General features: G+C 44.0%; 1 protein-coding gene across 1 annotated transcript in view; it reads right to left on the bottom strand.

Moving 5' to 3' along the window:
* Window positions 1–16,541, bottom strand: part of CAD (carbamoyl-phosphate synthetase 2, aspartate transcarbamylase, and dihydroorotase) — a 363,344-nt gene that overhangs the window by 195,397 nt on the left and 151,406 nt on the right. The window contains 1 exon segment of the mRNA XM_029596327.1: window positions 16,321–16,539. Within this exon segment, the coding sequence (XP_029452187.1) occupies window positions 16,321–16,539 (219 nt within the window).

The following is a 16,541-nucleotide window of genomic DNA, read 5'->3' as shown; positions in this document are numbered from 1 at the left end:
GACTGGGGCAAGAGGCAGTAGACTGTACCTGCACGAAGGTTTGTAGTCCCTGGAAAAACTCCATCCAGGAAAACATAGCTGGGTCCATGCTTAGTCCAGGAGGTACTGAGGTGGGCCCAAGAAACATAATGGAAGACGATCCAATTTTGAAATGTAGCAGAAGATGGATCAGTGAAAGATTCTTTATTTACTGCAGTACACAGGCCCAACTCTGGCCGAGTTTCACTCTGTACATAGAGCTGCCTCAGGGGCTTCTAAAACAATAAATCATATATACAACATATAAAAACATGTAAATGTGAAAGACATCACAATGACTTTAAATCATAAAAATCATAATAAAACAGTAATCTAAAAGAAATGGTAATTAAACGATTAAAATCAATTGAAATGTACGAAACATCGCATAACGAAAAAGGTGTGTGAATCTAAATATAGTGGCAAATTACAGATTAAGCACCACAGGTATAGCAAAAAGTTATTTGCCAGTATATTTAGATTCACACACCTTTTTCGTTATGTGATGTTTTGTACATTTCAATTGATTAATTGTTTGATTACCATTTCTTTTGGATTATTGTTTTATTATGATTTTTTATGATTTAAAGTCATTGTGATGTCTTTCACATTTACATGTTTTTATATGTTGTATATATGATTTATTGTTTTAGAAGCCCCTGAGGCAGCTCTATGTACAGAGCAAAACTCGGCCAGAGTTGGGCCTGTGTACTGTGGTAAAGAATCTCTTTCACTGATCCATCTTCTTCTGGGTACTGGGGTGGGACCAGTTCAATTTCCCTCTCCCACGGATGAACCTATCAAGGGGATGCTAAGGTCTGGCGTGATAGAGAGAGAGAGGGGGGGCGCGCGTTAATTCAAGAGATGCCAGAAGTGGAGTGCAAATATAAATAAATATTCATAAAAGACTTAAGAATGCATATTGAGAATAAGCCTGCAATATTAGCAAATGATATGAAAATATATTATAAATCCAAAAAAGTAATATGCAAAAGTTTATAGGATACAGTTCAGATAAACTTAAAATGAATCCCTTTAAGTTAGAGCTGCTGAGGGTGAGAAGTTAAGTTGTACAGTATTGATTTGCCAGTCTCAGAAAATGTTCACCTGTTGGGCATTCATATGGGTTCTTTGTTGAATCTGGAAGCTCAGGAGGCTTCTGTGATTCAAAAAGAAAATTATTCCTTACCTGCTAATTTTTGTTCCTGCAGTACCATGGATCAGTCCAGACCGTGGGTGCTGTCCCCTTTCCAGCAGATGGAGTCAGAGCAAAAACTGAGAGGGCGGTCCCTCATAACTGGTGCACCCTCTGTAAACCTTCAGTATTAAGAATATCCAAACAATAAGGAAAAACACCTTGGATGGATCAATACAAAATTGAATATCAACTGTAAACAAGTCTAAGCAAAAAACTTGCAACCTGAACTCTTAATCAGTCCCATAAATTACACAGTCGAGCTGAAAAATTATCCCAAAGAACCCACAACAATCCGTAGGGTGGGCGCCTGGACTGATCCATGGTACTACAGGAACGAAAATTAGCAGGTAAGGAATAATTTTCTTTTCCCTGTACGTACCAGGATCAGTCCAGACCGTGGGATGTACCAAAGCTTCCCTAAGTAGGGTGGGCCACTGATAGCCCAGGTCGAATGACCTGAGCCCCAAAGGAGCCCATGATCGGTGATTGAAGATTCAAGCAATAGTGACGCGCGAATGTAACGACTTCCAGGTAGCCGCTCTGCAAATCTCCTACGGAGAGGCCGCTCGGCTTTCTGCCCAGGAGGCTGCTTGAGCTCGGAGAGAATGAGCCTTTATACCATCTGGCAGTGGGCGCCAACGTACGCCATAGAAATTGCTTCCTTTAGCCAGCGGACAATGGTGGTTTTAGAAGCCTGGTTTCCCTTCTGGGGACCACTCCAGAGGACAAGAGGTGATCCGATAAACGGAAGCACTGGTAGCCTCCAGACATTGAAGGAGGACGCACTTGACATCGAGGTGTCTAAGCTCTCTGGAATCCTCGTCCTGGAAGGACGGCAGCTCCACCAACTGATTCAAATGAAAGAACAAGACCACCTTTGGTAGAAAAGATGGTATGGTACACAAGGATAACCTGCTCCGAAATTCTGCGAGCGGAACAGATAGACACCAGGAATACTGTCCTGAGAGTGAGGTTCTTGAGGGCAGTTCTCTTCAGAGGTTCAAACGCTGGACCGCCTAGAATTCGAAAGACCAAATTCAAGCTCCATGAAGGACCTAAATTGCGTAACGGTGGCTTCACATGCTTTACTCCATTTAAGGACCGGACTATGTCAGGGTGCGATGAAAGAGTAGTTCCATCCTGATGATGGAGGGCACCAAGGGCTGCCACCTGTACTCTGAGGGAATTGTAGGCTAATCCCATCTCCAGCCCTCGCTGTAAGAAAGATAAGATCTGGAGTATTGTCGCATGACGTGGAGACTGGCACCAAGACTCAAACTTTCCAGACCCGAACATAGCACATGGAGGTGGAAGACTTCCTAGCCTTGAGAAGAGTGGAGATAACAGCCTCTGGGTACCCTCCTCTTCTCAGCCAGCGCCGCTCAAAAGCCAGGCCCGCTAGACAGAAGCGATCTCCCTGGTCGAAAAATTCTGGGCCCTGTCAGAGAAGGTTCGACAGATGTCTCAGTCAAAGCGGGCCGTCCACTGTTAGGGTTGACAGAGTCTGCAAACCATGGCCATCGAAGCCATTCCAGAGCTACCAGGATCATGGGCCCCTGGTGACTGTATTCTTCGGAGCACCTTTCCCACTAGGGGCCAAGGCGGAAAGATGTAGAGCAGGAGGTCCCACGGCCACAGGAGGACTTAAGGCATCGATGCCCTCTGCGCCTTGTTCTTCTTCTGCGACTGAAGAAGTGCGGAGCCTTCGCGTTCCTTTGAGTGGCCATCAGATCGAGATGGGGAGTCCCCCATCACGTGAAGAGGAGTGACACTGCTTCCTGGGACAGCTCTCTCTTCCCAGGATCTAAGCATTAGCGACTTTAGAAGTCCACTTGAACAATGTGTACTCCTGCAATGTGAAACGCCGCCAGATGGGATACATGGAGTTCCGCCCATGGCATTAGCTTGTTCGTCTCCTGAGCAACATGGAGACTCCTTGTCCCTCCCTGACGGTTGATGTATGCCCCTGTCGTTGTGTTGTCGAAGAGGATTCGGACTGCTCGGCCTTGGACTAGAGGCAGAAAGCGCTTCAGCACCAGATGAACTGCTCTTGTCTCCAGATGGGCCATGCTGACTGAACTGGCATCCACTGCCCCTGCATCGATTGGCGTCCGCACACAGCCCCCCAGCCGGCGAGGCTGGCGTCTGTCGTAATGATCACCCACTGCGGAACCTCTTGGTCCACCACTCTTAGCAAGTGATCCAGGTTGAGCCATCAGGTCAGGCTGTCCTTGGCTAGAGATGAAAGCGGCAGAAGAGTCTGAAATTCCCGAAACACCGACTTCCAATGGGAGAGTAATGCTCTTTGCAAGGGACGCATGTGGGAAACGCCCAAGACACTTCATCTATAGTGGAGGCCATGGAGCCCAGCAACTGGAGATAGTCCCAAGCAGTGGGAAGTCGGAGGTTCCGAAAGCACTGAACATGAAAGAGGAGAGATTGGGCCCGATCCAAACATCACTTTGGTGCCGAAATGCGCTCCCAAAAAGTCGAGCGACTGCGCCGGAGTGAGGCTGCTCTTGGCAAGATTGACGATGCAGCTTAACGACTGGAGGAGAAGAAATACTCTTTCCACTGAGTGCTGGCACAAATCCGTGGACTTCGCCCGGATGAGCCAGTCGTCCAAATAGGGATGGACCAGAATCCCTTCCCTCCGTAGGGCCACCGCCACCATGACTTTGGTGAAGGTGCGAGGAGCGGTCGCCAGGCCAAATGGCAGGGCCTGGAACTGGAAATGCTGCCCTAAAATCTTGAAGCGGAGGAAGCACTGATGCTCCTACAGGATGGGGATATGAAGATAAGCCTACGTCAAGTCCATGGATGTGAGGAACTCGCCCCGGTGTACCGCGGCAATCACTGAGCACAGGGTTTCCATCCTGAAGTGTGGTATCTTGAGAGTCCTGCTGACCATCTTGGGGACTACGAAGTAGACAGAATAATGGCCAAACCCTTGTTCCGAAACTGGCACCGGGAGAATGGCACCCAAATCCAGGAGCCGATCCAGTGTTTGTCGCACTGCGCACTGTTTGATGAGACCGCACGGAGAGAAGACAAACCTGTCCCTGAGAGGTCGAGCAAATTCTAAAGCATAACCGTGCCGTAGAATATCCAAGAGCCACCGGTCCGAGGTGATTTTGATCCACTCCTCGTAGAAGAGGGAAAGATGTCCTCCTATCCTGGGAACTGAAGAGTGGACCGTCAAAGTTTCATTGGGTAGATGTAGCAGAAGCTCCGTGCATAGAGGAGTTCCAAGCCGGTCTCCGGCCTCGAAAGAAATGAGACCTGGACTGCGACCTCAAAGAGTGAGTCCTGTGAGGTACCGGTCTAGTCTGACAACGCCGTTGGCCTCTGAACCGAGTCCATGTAGTGACGATCTTCCGGCAATTTATGCACCTTATTCTCTCCAAGCGATTTAATGATCTGGTCCAACTCGTCTGGGGCGGACCCAATGTCCCCTTCTGCATCCCCAAGGAGAAGGTCCTGTGACCCAGGGTCCGGCAGATTAGGAGCTAAAGACCCCAAGGAATTAACAGCTGTCCGTCCTGACTGTCCCCTAGAAGGATCCAACACCCCTGATGGCCTGGGGACCTTTGCTGGCATAAGTCCCTTTTCCTGCCATTCAGCTTCCGCTTCTAAAAAAAGCTTTGTGCATTAAAATCACAAACTTAGAAGTAAAGGCCTGCTGTCTCTTTAAGGTCCCTCGGGGGGAGGGGCCGCATCGGGAGGAGAGGCAGGCTCTAGGTTAGCTGGTTGCACAGGGCTTAAATTAGGTGTAATAAAGGTACAACATCAGTAGGAAAATGAGAATTCCCTTCCCCTATCTGGCAAATAAATAGGTGCAGCAGGCTGGCTCTCCACATGTGGATACAAAATGGCAATCGAGGTATCGGGAGGGAGGGGGGGCGAGGAGTTGCCACGGGGCTCCTTCCCCCATAAGCTGCCAGTCCTTGTACAGGATACTGATTAATAAAAAGTAAAAACCTTTCCTCTTTTTCCCTCCAGACAGCCTAAAGTGACAGAGGGATTTTACTTTTCTGATGAGACCCCTGAGGTATGAGGCTTCTCAGGGGTCTCCACAGGGAAGGGATTGGACCACCCCCTCCTCCTGCACCCAGCTCCTCACAGGAACAAGAAATTCAGTGCTGCTACCTGGCAGAAACGATCCGCTCTCCCGTTCAGTCAGAGGAATGGCGCGTCTCTGCAACCGTTAGGCTGCCCCGAGGAAGAAACGGCATCTCAGGGCAGCAGAGGGGCGTGGGGGAGAGGTTGGACCACCAACATTCACCCCTAAGGAAGCTGAAATACTGGCTGTAAGAAATAAGTAAGCAACAGATCATCATAAGACGGAATGTACAAGACAGATCTGTCACTGAAAACAAAATTCTGCCTGCAAGAGAAGCTGAACACTGGCTTTTCTTTTTTTTTTAATTTTATAACTATGATCCATCCAAGGAAAGAATGAGAGGAAAACAAAGAATAAATAAATTCTGTAAACTATCCTCTAAATCAGTGATTTTCAACCAGTGTGCCGCGGTACACTAGTGTGCCGCGACACATGGTCGGGTGTGCCGCGGGGAAAGTTCCCCAAACTATAGTGCCCCCTGTGCAGGGCCGGCGGAAGCACTAGGCGAACTAGGCGGTACGCCTAGGCTAGGGCGCCAGCTTCCCGGGGCGGCACTGCCCCGGTAAAATTAAGAGAGCCGCGCTTTCAAGCATGTGAGTCCTTTGCTGTCAGCCCGGGCGGAACGCGGCAGGACAGCTGGAGTCAGCGGCACCGGGCGTGCTCTCTTCTTCCCGCCCCCCCCCCCCCCCCCCGCGGTCCGGAAGAGGAAGTGGAGAGCATCGGGTGCCTGCGCGGGAAGAAGAGACCACGCTAGTGTGGTCTCTTCTTCCGCGCAGGCACCCGATGCTCTCCACTTCCTCTTCCGGGGGGGGAGGAGAAGAGAGCACGCCGGGCACGACTGGAGTCAGCCGGGTGCCTGCGCGGGAGTCATCGGGTGCCTGCGCGGGAGTCTTCCCGCGCAGGCACCCGATGCTCTCCACTTCCTCTTCCGGGCCGCGGGAAGAAGAGAGCACGCCGGTGCCTGCGCGGGAAGAAGAGGCCACGCTAGTGTCCGACGGGAAGAAGACTGCAGCGCGGCTCGGAGGAAAATGGAGTGTCAACCGCGGCCGTTGGGACTCCGCCTCCGCGAGGGCTGAAAATGAAGAGGTAGCGTTGGGAGGAGGCTGCTGCTGCTGCTAGTTCCCGGGGTGGGGGAGAGAGATAGTGAATGAACGAGCAAGCATGTGTGTTTGAGATCCTGTGTGTGTGAGTGAGAGATTGCATGTATGTGAATGATTGAGAGCCTGTGTATGTGAAAGAGAGTATGTCTGTGATTGAGAGCCTGCCTGTGAGAGAGAGAGCATGAATGTAAGTTTACCATTGGGAACCTGTATGTGTAGTTTGTATGAAAGAGTATGTGTGTATGATTGAGATCCTTGTGTGTGAGAGAAATCATGTGTATGTATGATTAAGAGCCTGTGTGTATAAGTAAGAGAGAGATCATGTGTGTCTGTGTCTGATTGACAGCTGGTTTAGGTGATGGAGCATGTGAGTATGTGATTGAGGAGCCTGTGTGTAAATGAGAGAAAGAGAGGACATGTTTGTAAGCATGTGAATGAGAGTCTGTGTGTGAGAGAAAAAGACAGCATGTATTTATGTGATTGAAAGCCTGTGTGTGTGTGTGTGTAAGCGTGAAAAGATAGACAGCATGTGTGTAAATGTGTAATTAAGAGCCTATATGAGAGAGAAAAAACATGTATATATGTGAGTACTGAGAGCATGTGTGTATAGGTGTGTCATTGAGAGCCAGTGTGAGAGAGAGCGCTGGTATGTGACTGAGAGAGGAGAAAGTTCCAAGCAAACCACCCCACCTCCTGCTAATTCAGAACAATCTCAGGACACCTGGATATCAAATGTTCCCAGGTATGCAGAGCAAAAAAATTTTTGTATCCTTATTATTTTTCATTACTGGGTCTTTGTGTCTGCTATTTTTAAATATTTTGTTGGTATCTGGAAATGTTTTATATGAGTTTTTAATTATTGGATATTCCACTCATCAGCTGTTTCGAAATATGTTCTTTTTGTTAGTACAGTTTTACTGCTGATGATTTTATATTTCTTGATTTGTTTTATAAGGATGGGTGATGTTTCTTTTTTCCTTGTTACACTGCATACAGAGACTCTGGCTTGTTGCAGTTTCCAATTCAGTTTTTTCTGCATGCTTCTTGTTATGCGTTTTGGTCTCTTTATTCTATGTTAGGTGAGGGACAGCACGTGATTCAGGTGAGGTTTTCTGCTGGCGTGTTGTTTCTGTGTAGGACTCTATAGCAGCCTGACTTGGTCCATTTTCCTAATAGGAGATGTATTGGTGTCTTAAGGCCTGGTGTAATATTTTCAGAGACTTATTGTACTTTAAAAGTGTGATCTTACATAAAATGCACACATTTACTTGTATTTAGTTTTAAACATATTGTATGGCTCTCATGGAATTACATTTTCAAATATGTGGCGTTTATGGCTCTCTCAGCCAAAAAGGTTCCTGACCCCTGGTATAGAGCTTAGCCACTACTGCTGCTTCTGGTGTGTACTACAGCCTGCATGGAAGAAGAGAGCTGCTGGAGGGGGTAAGTAAAGATGGCTTTTTAAGTTCATTTTTCTTGATTGACTGCCATTTTAATTATTTAATATTATGTGATGTGTCTGCTTTTTTGTTTGAGCAACAAGTATAGCTTTGGTTTATGTTTATTTTATATATTTTTATTTATTTATTTATAAAAGAGTTTCTATACCGTCGATAAGACAAATCATCTCAATGGTTTACATGGCATAAAAATGTCAAATAAGTGTTCTGTTATAAATACAGACTTCGTTATTTTCATTAATGCACAATGTAAGTTAATTGTGTGTGGAGGCGGGGGGGGGGGGGCGGCATAGCTGACGTTTCGCCTAGGGCGCCTAATACCCTTGCACCGGCCCTGCCCCTGTGTTTTGTTCCCCTACGATGTGCAGTCACGCTTCCTACAGTGTAGGAGCCGTGTACAATAACACATGCGCGAGCTTTGAACGCTCACGCGACTTAATGACATCACCGAGCTGGTACTTGTACTCTGGCCTCATGACCATAGTATTTCTCATTGTACCCCTTTATATTGCAGTATATGCTTGGCAGAGGTCCTTTAAGTGTGGCAGATAATGTAATACTCTTCTATTTTAGTGTGTGGCTGCGCACACTATCTCAGCAGTGATGGAGAAGTATTTGAGAATGGAAAAGGCAAATGCCGAACAGGACCCTGGACACAATTCTGACCTAGATGAAGGCCCCTAGTATGAGAGGTCGACAAAAGAAAAAAGACAAGACGGTGAGCTCAAGGCAATACAGTGAAAGCTATCTTTCATTTGGATTTACTTTCACTGGGGATGCGACAGCACCAACACCACTGTGCTTGGTGTGTGGTGAGAAGCTATCCAATAGCGCCATGGTGCCAAGCAAGCTTAAACGCCATCTCCAAACGAAACACTCTTCCGTTCAAAACAAGCCGATGGAGTATTTTGTATGCTTACGTACAAACAATGAGAAAGAAGCAACTTTTTTGAGAAAAAGCACACAGGTAAATGAGAGAGCCCTCAAAGCTAGCTACCTTGTTGCTGAACTCATAGCTAAATCAAAAAAGTCTCACACTGTGGCAGAAACATTAATACTACCAGCTTGTAAAGCTATTGTAAATGAGATGCTTGGCCCTGACGCAGCCAAAGAGATAGCTAAAGTGCCTCTCTCTGATAACACAATTTCCAGATGGATTGATGACATGTCTGCTGACATTGAAACAGTTGTTTTGGAAAAGGTGCGCATCAGTAAGAAATTTGCCTTGCAACTTGATGAGTCGACGGATATCAGTGGACATTGTCAGCTGTTGGCCAATGTGCGTTTTGTGGATGGAGAAGCCATTAGAGAAAACTTCCTATTTTGCAAGGCACTGCCAGAAAAATCAACAGGAGAGGTAATATTCCAGGTCACATCGGAATATCTTGATAAAAGTGGGCTTACATGGGAAAACTGCACAGGTGTCTGCACTGATGGAGCCGCAGCCATGGTCGGGCGCATCAAAGGCTTTGTAAGTAGGGTTAAAGAAAGAAACCCAGATGTTCTTGTTACCCACTGTTTCTTGCACCGTGAGGCCCTCGTTGCAAAGACCTTAACAGCAGATCTAGTTCCTGTGTTGGATGATGTTGTGCGCATAGTGAACTTTGTGAAGATGCGACCTTTGCGATGTCGCTTATTTGCGTCTTTGTGTACAGAAATGGAAGCGGAACATAAAATCTTATTGCTCCACACGGAGGTCCGGTGGCTGTCACGCGGCAAAGTGCTGGCCCGTGTGTATGAGTTGCGAGAGGAACTTAAAATATTTCTGACAAACGAGAGGTCCGATTTTTCAAAGCTGCTTGCAAGTGATGAGTGGTGTACAAAGCTGGCATACCTGGCTGATATATTTCAATATCTGAATGAACTGAACACACGGATGCAAGGCCGAAATGAAAACCTGCTTACAAGCACTGATAAAATAAACGGATTCCGTTTAAAGGTGCAGCTCTGGCAACAACATGTTCAGGGTGGCAACCTTCAGATGTTCCCCGCTCACCGAGAAACTGCATGATGGCAACACTGCTGCAATGTGCGAGGTGATTGGCAGACATTTGAAAACTCTTGAGGAGAAATTGTCGTTTTATTTCTCTTCAGCCTTCACAGAATGCCTTGACTGGGTTAGGGACCCATACAGTTCATTATCCGTTGCTGGAAAGGACATGACTTTAAAGGAGCAAGAGGAACTCATTGAACTGAAGCAAGATCGCGGTTTAAAGCTAAACTTTGCTGATCTTCCTTTAGACAGTTTTTGGTTATCTGTTGCCAAGGAGTTCCCCATTCTGGCCAACAAAGCTATTTTGACATTGCTCCCATTTTCAACCACATATCTATGTGAGCTGGGCTTCTCAAGCTTGACTGCCATAAAAACTAAAAACAGGGAGAGACTGAGAACTGTTGAGGAAGAGCTTCGTGTGTGTCTTTCCACCATTCCTGCCAGGATATCCCTTTTGTGTTCATCGAAACAGGCCCAGGTTTCACAATGAATGAGTATAGATACATTTAGAATCTATATTTTTAAACATATGTATAATATGTACTGTTTTAGTGTCATTTTGTGCCATTTTGGTTGGTGGTGTGCCCCGGGATTTTTTAAGTGTAAAAAGTGTGCCGCGGCTCAAAAAAGGTTGAAAATCACTGCTCTAAATGAACTGGGGAACCGAAGGTGCACTGCCATCTGCTGGAGTCAGAGAAATACTGAAGGTTTACAGAGGGCGCAACCAGTATGAGGGATCGCCCCTCGCAGTTTTTGCTCTGACTCCATCTGCTGGAAGGGGGACATAACCCACGGTCTGGACTGATCCTGGTACGTACAGGGAAGTAGCCATTTTGTTTTGTAGGAGTTGAGACATAACCAAAGCTGTTTAACAGCAGAGGAATTTAGAATGCTAATGTAAGCTTTAGTCTCGTCTAAAATAAATTACTTTAATTCCATATATATAGGGCTTCTCAAAAGGCTGCTTCAACTCCTTCAAGTTTTTCACTATTGTGCTGCACCTCCATTCATTTTATTTTATTTATACACTTCATGACACTATAAAGCAGATTACAGAATAAATTGGAGTAAGCATATTACTTCCAATTTTAATGACTTTGCCCAAGCTCATTTTAAAACTTACGATAGTTTTAGTTTTTAAAGCTTTATGTGGCCTTGCTCCACATTATTTGAATCAGAGATTAATTCCAGACAATTCAGAGGGCCACTCATTCTCTGCATTCAGTTGAATTTGAAATACCAATTGGTGAAACTGACTGAAGTCTACATACTCAAAATCTATCTTTCTTTTCTGTGGGACCTAGATTGAGAAATGAGCTGCCCAAGGAAATAAGATTAATGAGCGATCTGCTAGCATTTCTCAAGGTTATTAAATCAAAATCTTGTTTAAGGCAAACTTTCACCATTTAAAAAGTTGGGATGATATCATAAAGACAAGGGATAGGAGGTTTTGTTTTGGCTGAAGTTACTGAGAAGATATGGGTTGGGGGGGGGGGGGGAGGATAATATGAGATCCTGACTTCATATGTGGGTTGAGTTAAATGGTGATCTATGAGGAGGAGGGAGAGTGGAAAGGGACTATAGCTTTGATTCTATTAATTATGTTTTCCACTTCAAGCATTCTGTATGAAGTGGTATATAAATTTTAATAAATACCGAAGGCGATACGAAAACAGCTTTAGAACAGATTGTGCAGGTTGGCAATGATAACGTGTGGTATGCTAAGCTGGATGAAAAGAAATTTGAGGTATTAATAATAAATTCCTTTTGTGCTCAAGGACTGGATAAAAAACTAGCAGGAATTTAATAACACTTGTAAAACATTTCTCTTATCTTGCCAAAAGCCTACAGACTATGCATGTTTTGGAATAGTTTGGACTCCTTGCCAAAAAATGTTTACTCTTAGCTGTACTTTTTCTAAGTTTGAAAACAGTAGTGTCACATTCACTCAATTTTGGGCAAATCCGGTGTGAACTTCTCCTCTAGTTAAATTATGACAACTGATCCTTCCACTGCTATGTTTCTCTAAATTAATGGAAAAATACTTTCCAAGAACAAGTTTTGAGGATCCAAAATATGGTCCAACAATGCACCTCCCAGGATTTTCCAATCTATAGCCCCTACATTTTTTTTTTAATATATTTAAATTTTATTAATCAAAGAACAGCAAAATATCTTTTTGTCAGTAATTCCAACAATAGTAAAACAAAAATCGTGAACAATGATTCTATGGTATTTTCTATATCTCCCCCTCCCCTCCCACCCCATCCCTGTGAGAATCTTTTAAAACCCTACTTAGGAAACTAGAACGAAATTGGCAACGCCACAGGACCAATGAATCAAAAAATGCATATCGCTGTGCCCTATGACGCTATAATAAGGATTTAAATCAAGCAAAAAAAACTCTACTATGCAAACAAAATTTCTAAAGCTAATGGAAATCCAAATACTCTATTCAATATTGTAAAGTCATTAACCACACCACACAATGAAACTTTTACTGATTATGATGTCACCTTCTGTAATAAAATCACCAACCACTTCAAAACAAAAGTTACTAAGATCTCTACAGAATTCTCAGCACTTCCCTACCCTACATATACAAACAATAAATCCTACGGTCAATGGTCAGAATTTACCCCGATACTTGAAAGCACTATCCTAACCATAATCAAGAGACAAAAACCCTCAAACTCCCCTGATAATCCATGCTCTGGAGCCTTTTTTAAAGCCATCACCAACATGCTTGTTCTTTTCTTTGTCTGTTAGTTAACCAGTCTTTAGAAACAGGCCGATTTCCGCACAGTCTGAAAAAAACCTCCATTTTACCCATCATGAAAACAAAAACAAAAGACATAACGGATCTTAACAATTATAGACCTATTGCCACAATCACCTCATTAGCCAAACTAATAGAGTCTGCAGTACTTCGTCAACTTTCCGAATTTCTAACTGAAAACAATATTCTTCACACAACTCAACATGGATTCAGAAAAGGACATTCCACCGAAACTCTATTAGCCTCTTTTGATACTTTATTCCGCGCTTTTGATTCTTACAACAGATTACATAGTAGGTTTTTGGATATCTCAGCAGCTTTTTGATACGGTTGACCATCAAATACTCATCTCAAACCTGAAATCTATAGGTATTACAGGAACAGTTTTAAATTGGTTCTCATCTTTTCTCACTGACCGTCCCCAACAAGTTAACATTAATCAACACTCCTCTACTCCTTACACAATTCCATCTGGTGTCCCTCAAGGCTCTTCGCTATCTCCTATACTGTTTAATATCTATCTCCTTCCTCTATGTCATATTCTTTCTTCCCTTGATTTACAATTCAAAATCTATGCTGATGACATACAATTTCTGGTCCCCTACAAAACATCTTGGTCAGCTACTTTATCCATGGTTTCGCTTTATCTATCCACCATCAACTCTTGGCTTTCCCATAATCGTTTAAAGCTAAATCCTTCAAAAACTGAAATTGTCCACCTAACATCTATCTCAGATTCTTCTATCGGCCCTCCTCCTCACTTGATAACAAATGGCATATCAATCCCAATAACACACCATGCAATAAATTTAGGAGTCATTATAAATACAGATCTCTCAATGAAACAACACATATCCTCTCTTACAAAAAAATCATTTTATAAACTTCAACTTCTAAAACGTCTGCGTCCTCTTCTTTTCCATCGAGACTTTAGAACCGTTCTTCAGTCCCTAATTTTTTCCGGTCTAGATTACTGTAATGCCCTCTATCTAGGTTTACCTGATTCTTCATTATACCCTCTACAATTGGTTCAAAACAGCGCCAGCCTGTATCTTATCTGGTATTACACTTCGAGATCACATTACTCCTATTTTACAATCTCTACACTGGTTACCCATAAAATTTAGGATAAAATATAAAGTACTCACCATAATCCACAGCTTAATACACAATCCCTCATCCACCTGGCTCTGCTCTATACTTCGCATCTATAAACCCGCTTGATATTTAAGATCACTAACACAAAACCTACTTGACATACCATCACCACGACAAGCAAGATTAGAAATCACTAGGAAAAGAGCATTCTCTGTAGCAGGACCCTCGCTCTGGAATTCTCTCCCAATTTCCCTCCGCCTAATATCAAATCCACTTCATTTCAAAAAATCTCTCAAAACATATTTCAACTTGCCTTTAACATACCACCAACTCATTCAACTTCCACTACTCACCCTCCACTTATCCCTTCTATATTGTCATGATATTTAAGTTCAATTTATTCCAACTTGCTCCACTAAGTGATATCTTTTCACCCATATTCATACCCCTGGCCCATTTTTTCCTTTCCCCCTGCTTCTCCCTCAAGGCATAAATTTCCTTTGGTTATAAGATAAAAGCACGTTTGTTTAATTGAGCTACCTAGGCAGCTTTATACCATTTTATGTATTTTTTCTCCAATTTATTTTAATTTTGTTGGTTTTACCTCTATTGTAAACCGTTTTGACAAAATTCTATTTTTAAAATGGTATATAAATACTTTTAAATAAATAAAATAAATTATGCTTTATAGCTAAATGAAGCTGGCCGATATAAGATTTAAATAATATAAAATAAAACAATATAAAGTAGCATGATGTGTCCGTATTCAACTTTGCTGTTTATACCACCGCAAGAAGGGCTCTCAATCAGCTATATGAGAGGCCACTTCACCTCTACTAATTGCTGTTAAGTAGTTCATATATTGTAGTGCCCAAGTCCTCTGAAGAAAAGACTTTTGCATCAGCATGGTCTCTCTTTTCCAATCAGCCGCCACTTCTCTCCAAGCAACACACAAAATGTGATATACCAATTTTTTCACATTGATAGGCCAGGTATTTGGATACATGGACAGCAGAAAAGATTTGGAATCCCAAAGTATTATTATGGAGAGCATCTCTTTGACCACAACAAACTGTTTCCAAAAGTCTGTTACCTTCAGATATGACCACCAAATATGGTAGAACATCCCCACAGAACCACATTGTCTCTAGCAATCCTCCTCATAGTTGGGGTATATCTTATAGAGTTTATAAAGCGTGATGTATCACCTATACATTATTTTAGAGTTAGTTTCAACAACCGCTGAAAGATATTGAATTCTTAGCCACTGCCAAATAGTCATTCCATATTTTTATTATCCATAGAGTGCCCCCAATCCTTTCCAACATGTCTGGGTTTAACTGTATTCTTGGGAAACAGACTGATAATAAAGCTGTGGCCTTTACTTCCAATTTATACTGCTTGGCTTCGCTCGCCATGTGTGTATGTGGGGGAGAGGTTGGGGTGGGGGGGGGGGGGGAATAGGATCAGGCAGATGTTCTAGTTGCAGCTGCCAATGTTAAGATAAAGACAACAAAAAAATCTCAGAAAGGAAAGAAAGTCAACCTCTATGAGTGACAGACAGGCAGTGGCTGGAAAACAAATAAATTACTAAATAATTTTTTTTAAATTTCAAAACAGCTAAATATTGTGACACTTATAAAAACATAAAATCAGGGGCCAGAGCTCGTTTTTTTCCGGTACACCATGCTTTTCCTTCACACAGCCGGATTCCAGCCCGCAGAGGAAGTTGCAATGGCAGAAAAGCAGACAGGCTTCACATGCTCCGCCAGCAGAAAAACTGACTCTACCCGCACCAGTGAAGAGAGTGATGCTGATGGGAGGCTGGGAACCACACCGCTGGCAGAGGCCAGGCACCGCCATCAAGAGGAGCCAATTGCACACACAGTGGTGAAGAGAGCCAGGCCCATACCACTGAAGAGAGCTGCTGGCAGGGAGGCCAAGCCCCACAAGCATAAAAGAGGGGAAAGGAAGTGAAGAGCGGGTATGATTGCAACCCCCCTGACACACACACACACACTATTTCCAGGGGGGGGGCAGTGGAGGGGTAAAGATGAAGGTTGCCAACTTCTGAAAGATCTGGAACTAAATGTTGTTACTGGCATTATCTGCCACACCCCCCACTCTCCCAGCACTTCAAGTCATCCAAAGGGCCAGGCATGCCATCTCTCTTCCCAACCTCCAGAAACTCTAAAGGGACCCCCTCCTCAGTGATTTGAAATGCCTTATGTGGCACTTCTCTTGAGAAGTTTGGTGACCTCCGGCATAACTGCAAACTTGTTTTAAAAGAGTTCTGATGAGAACTTTGTTGATTAATTCAATTTTTAAATCTATTTCATACGAAATACTCTGTAAGACTCTCCTATGACCTGCACATTCTTGTACTTTTTTTGCTCAAAGTCCCATGATAAAGAACCAAAACTAAAAAACATAAAGCCAGACATCATTTTACCATGATGTGATACTACATAAAAATCATCCTTAACTCACAACAGTTTATATAATCAGACAAAACAAATGCATGGAATCAGTCAGGACCCGCACTACCAACCTTGCGTAGCTCCTGGATGCATCCCACAGCGCACCAGTCAAACTCAACACTGCTCCCTATGCGGTACACGCCGGAGCCAATCACCATGACGTGCGGCTCTCGGAAGGCTAGGTCATGCTCCATTCCGTTGTAGGTCAGGTAGAGGTAGTTGGTCTGAGCCGGCCACTCGGCAGCCACCGTGTCTATCTGCTTCACACACGGGCAGGATTTGCAGGTCCTGG

This window comes from Rhinatrema bivittatum, chromosome 3, assembly GCF_901001135.1.
Source record: "Rhinatrema bivittatum chromosome 3, aRhiBiv1.1, whole genome shotgun sequence".
NCBI lineage: Eukaryota > Metazoa > Chordata > Amphibia > Gymnophiona > Rhinatrematidae > Rhinatrema > Rhinatrema bivittatum.
Note: the sequence above shows the minus strand (reverse complement) of the source record. Positions and strands in the feature narration are given on the sequence as shown.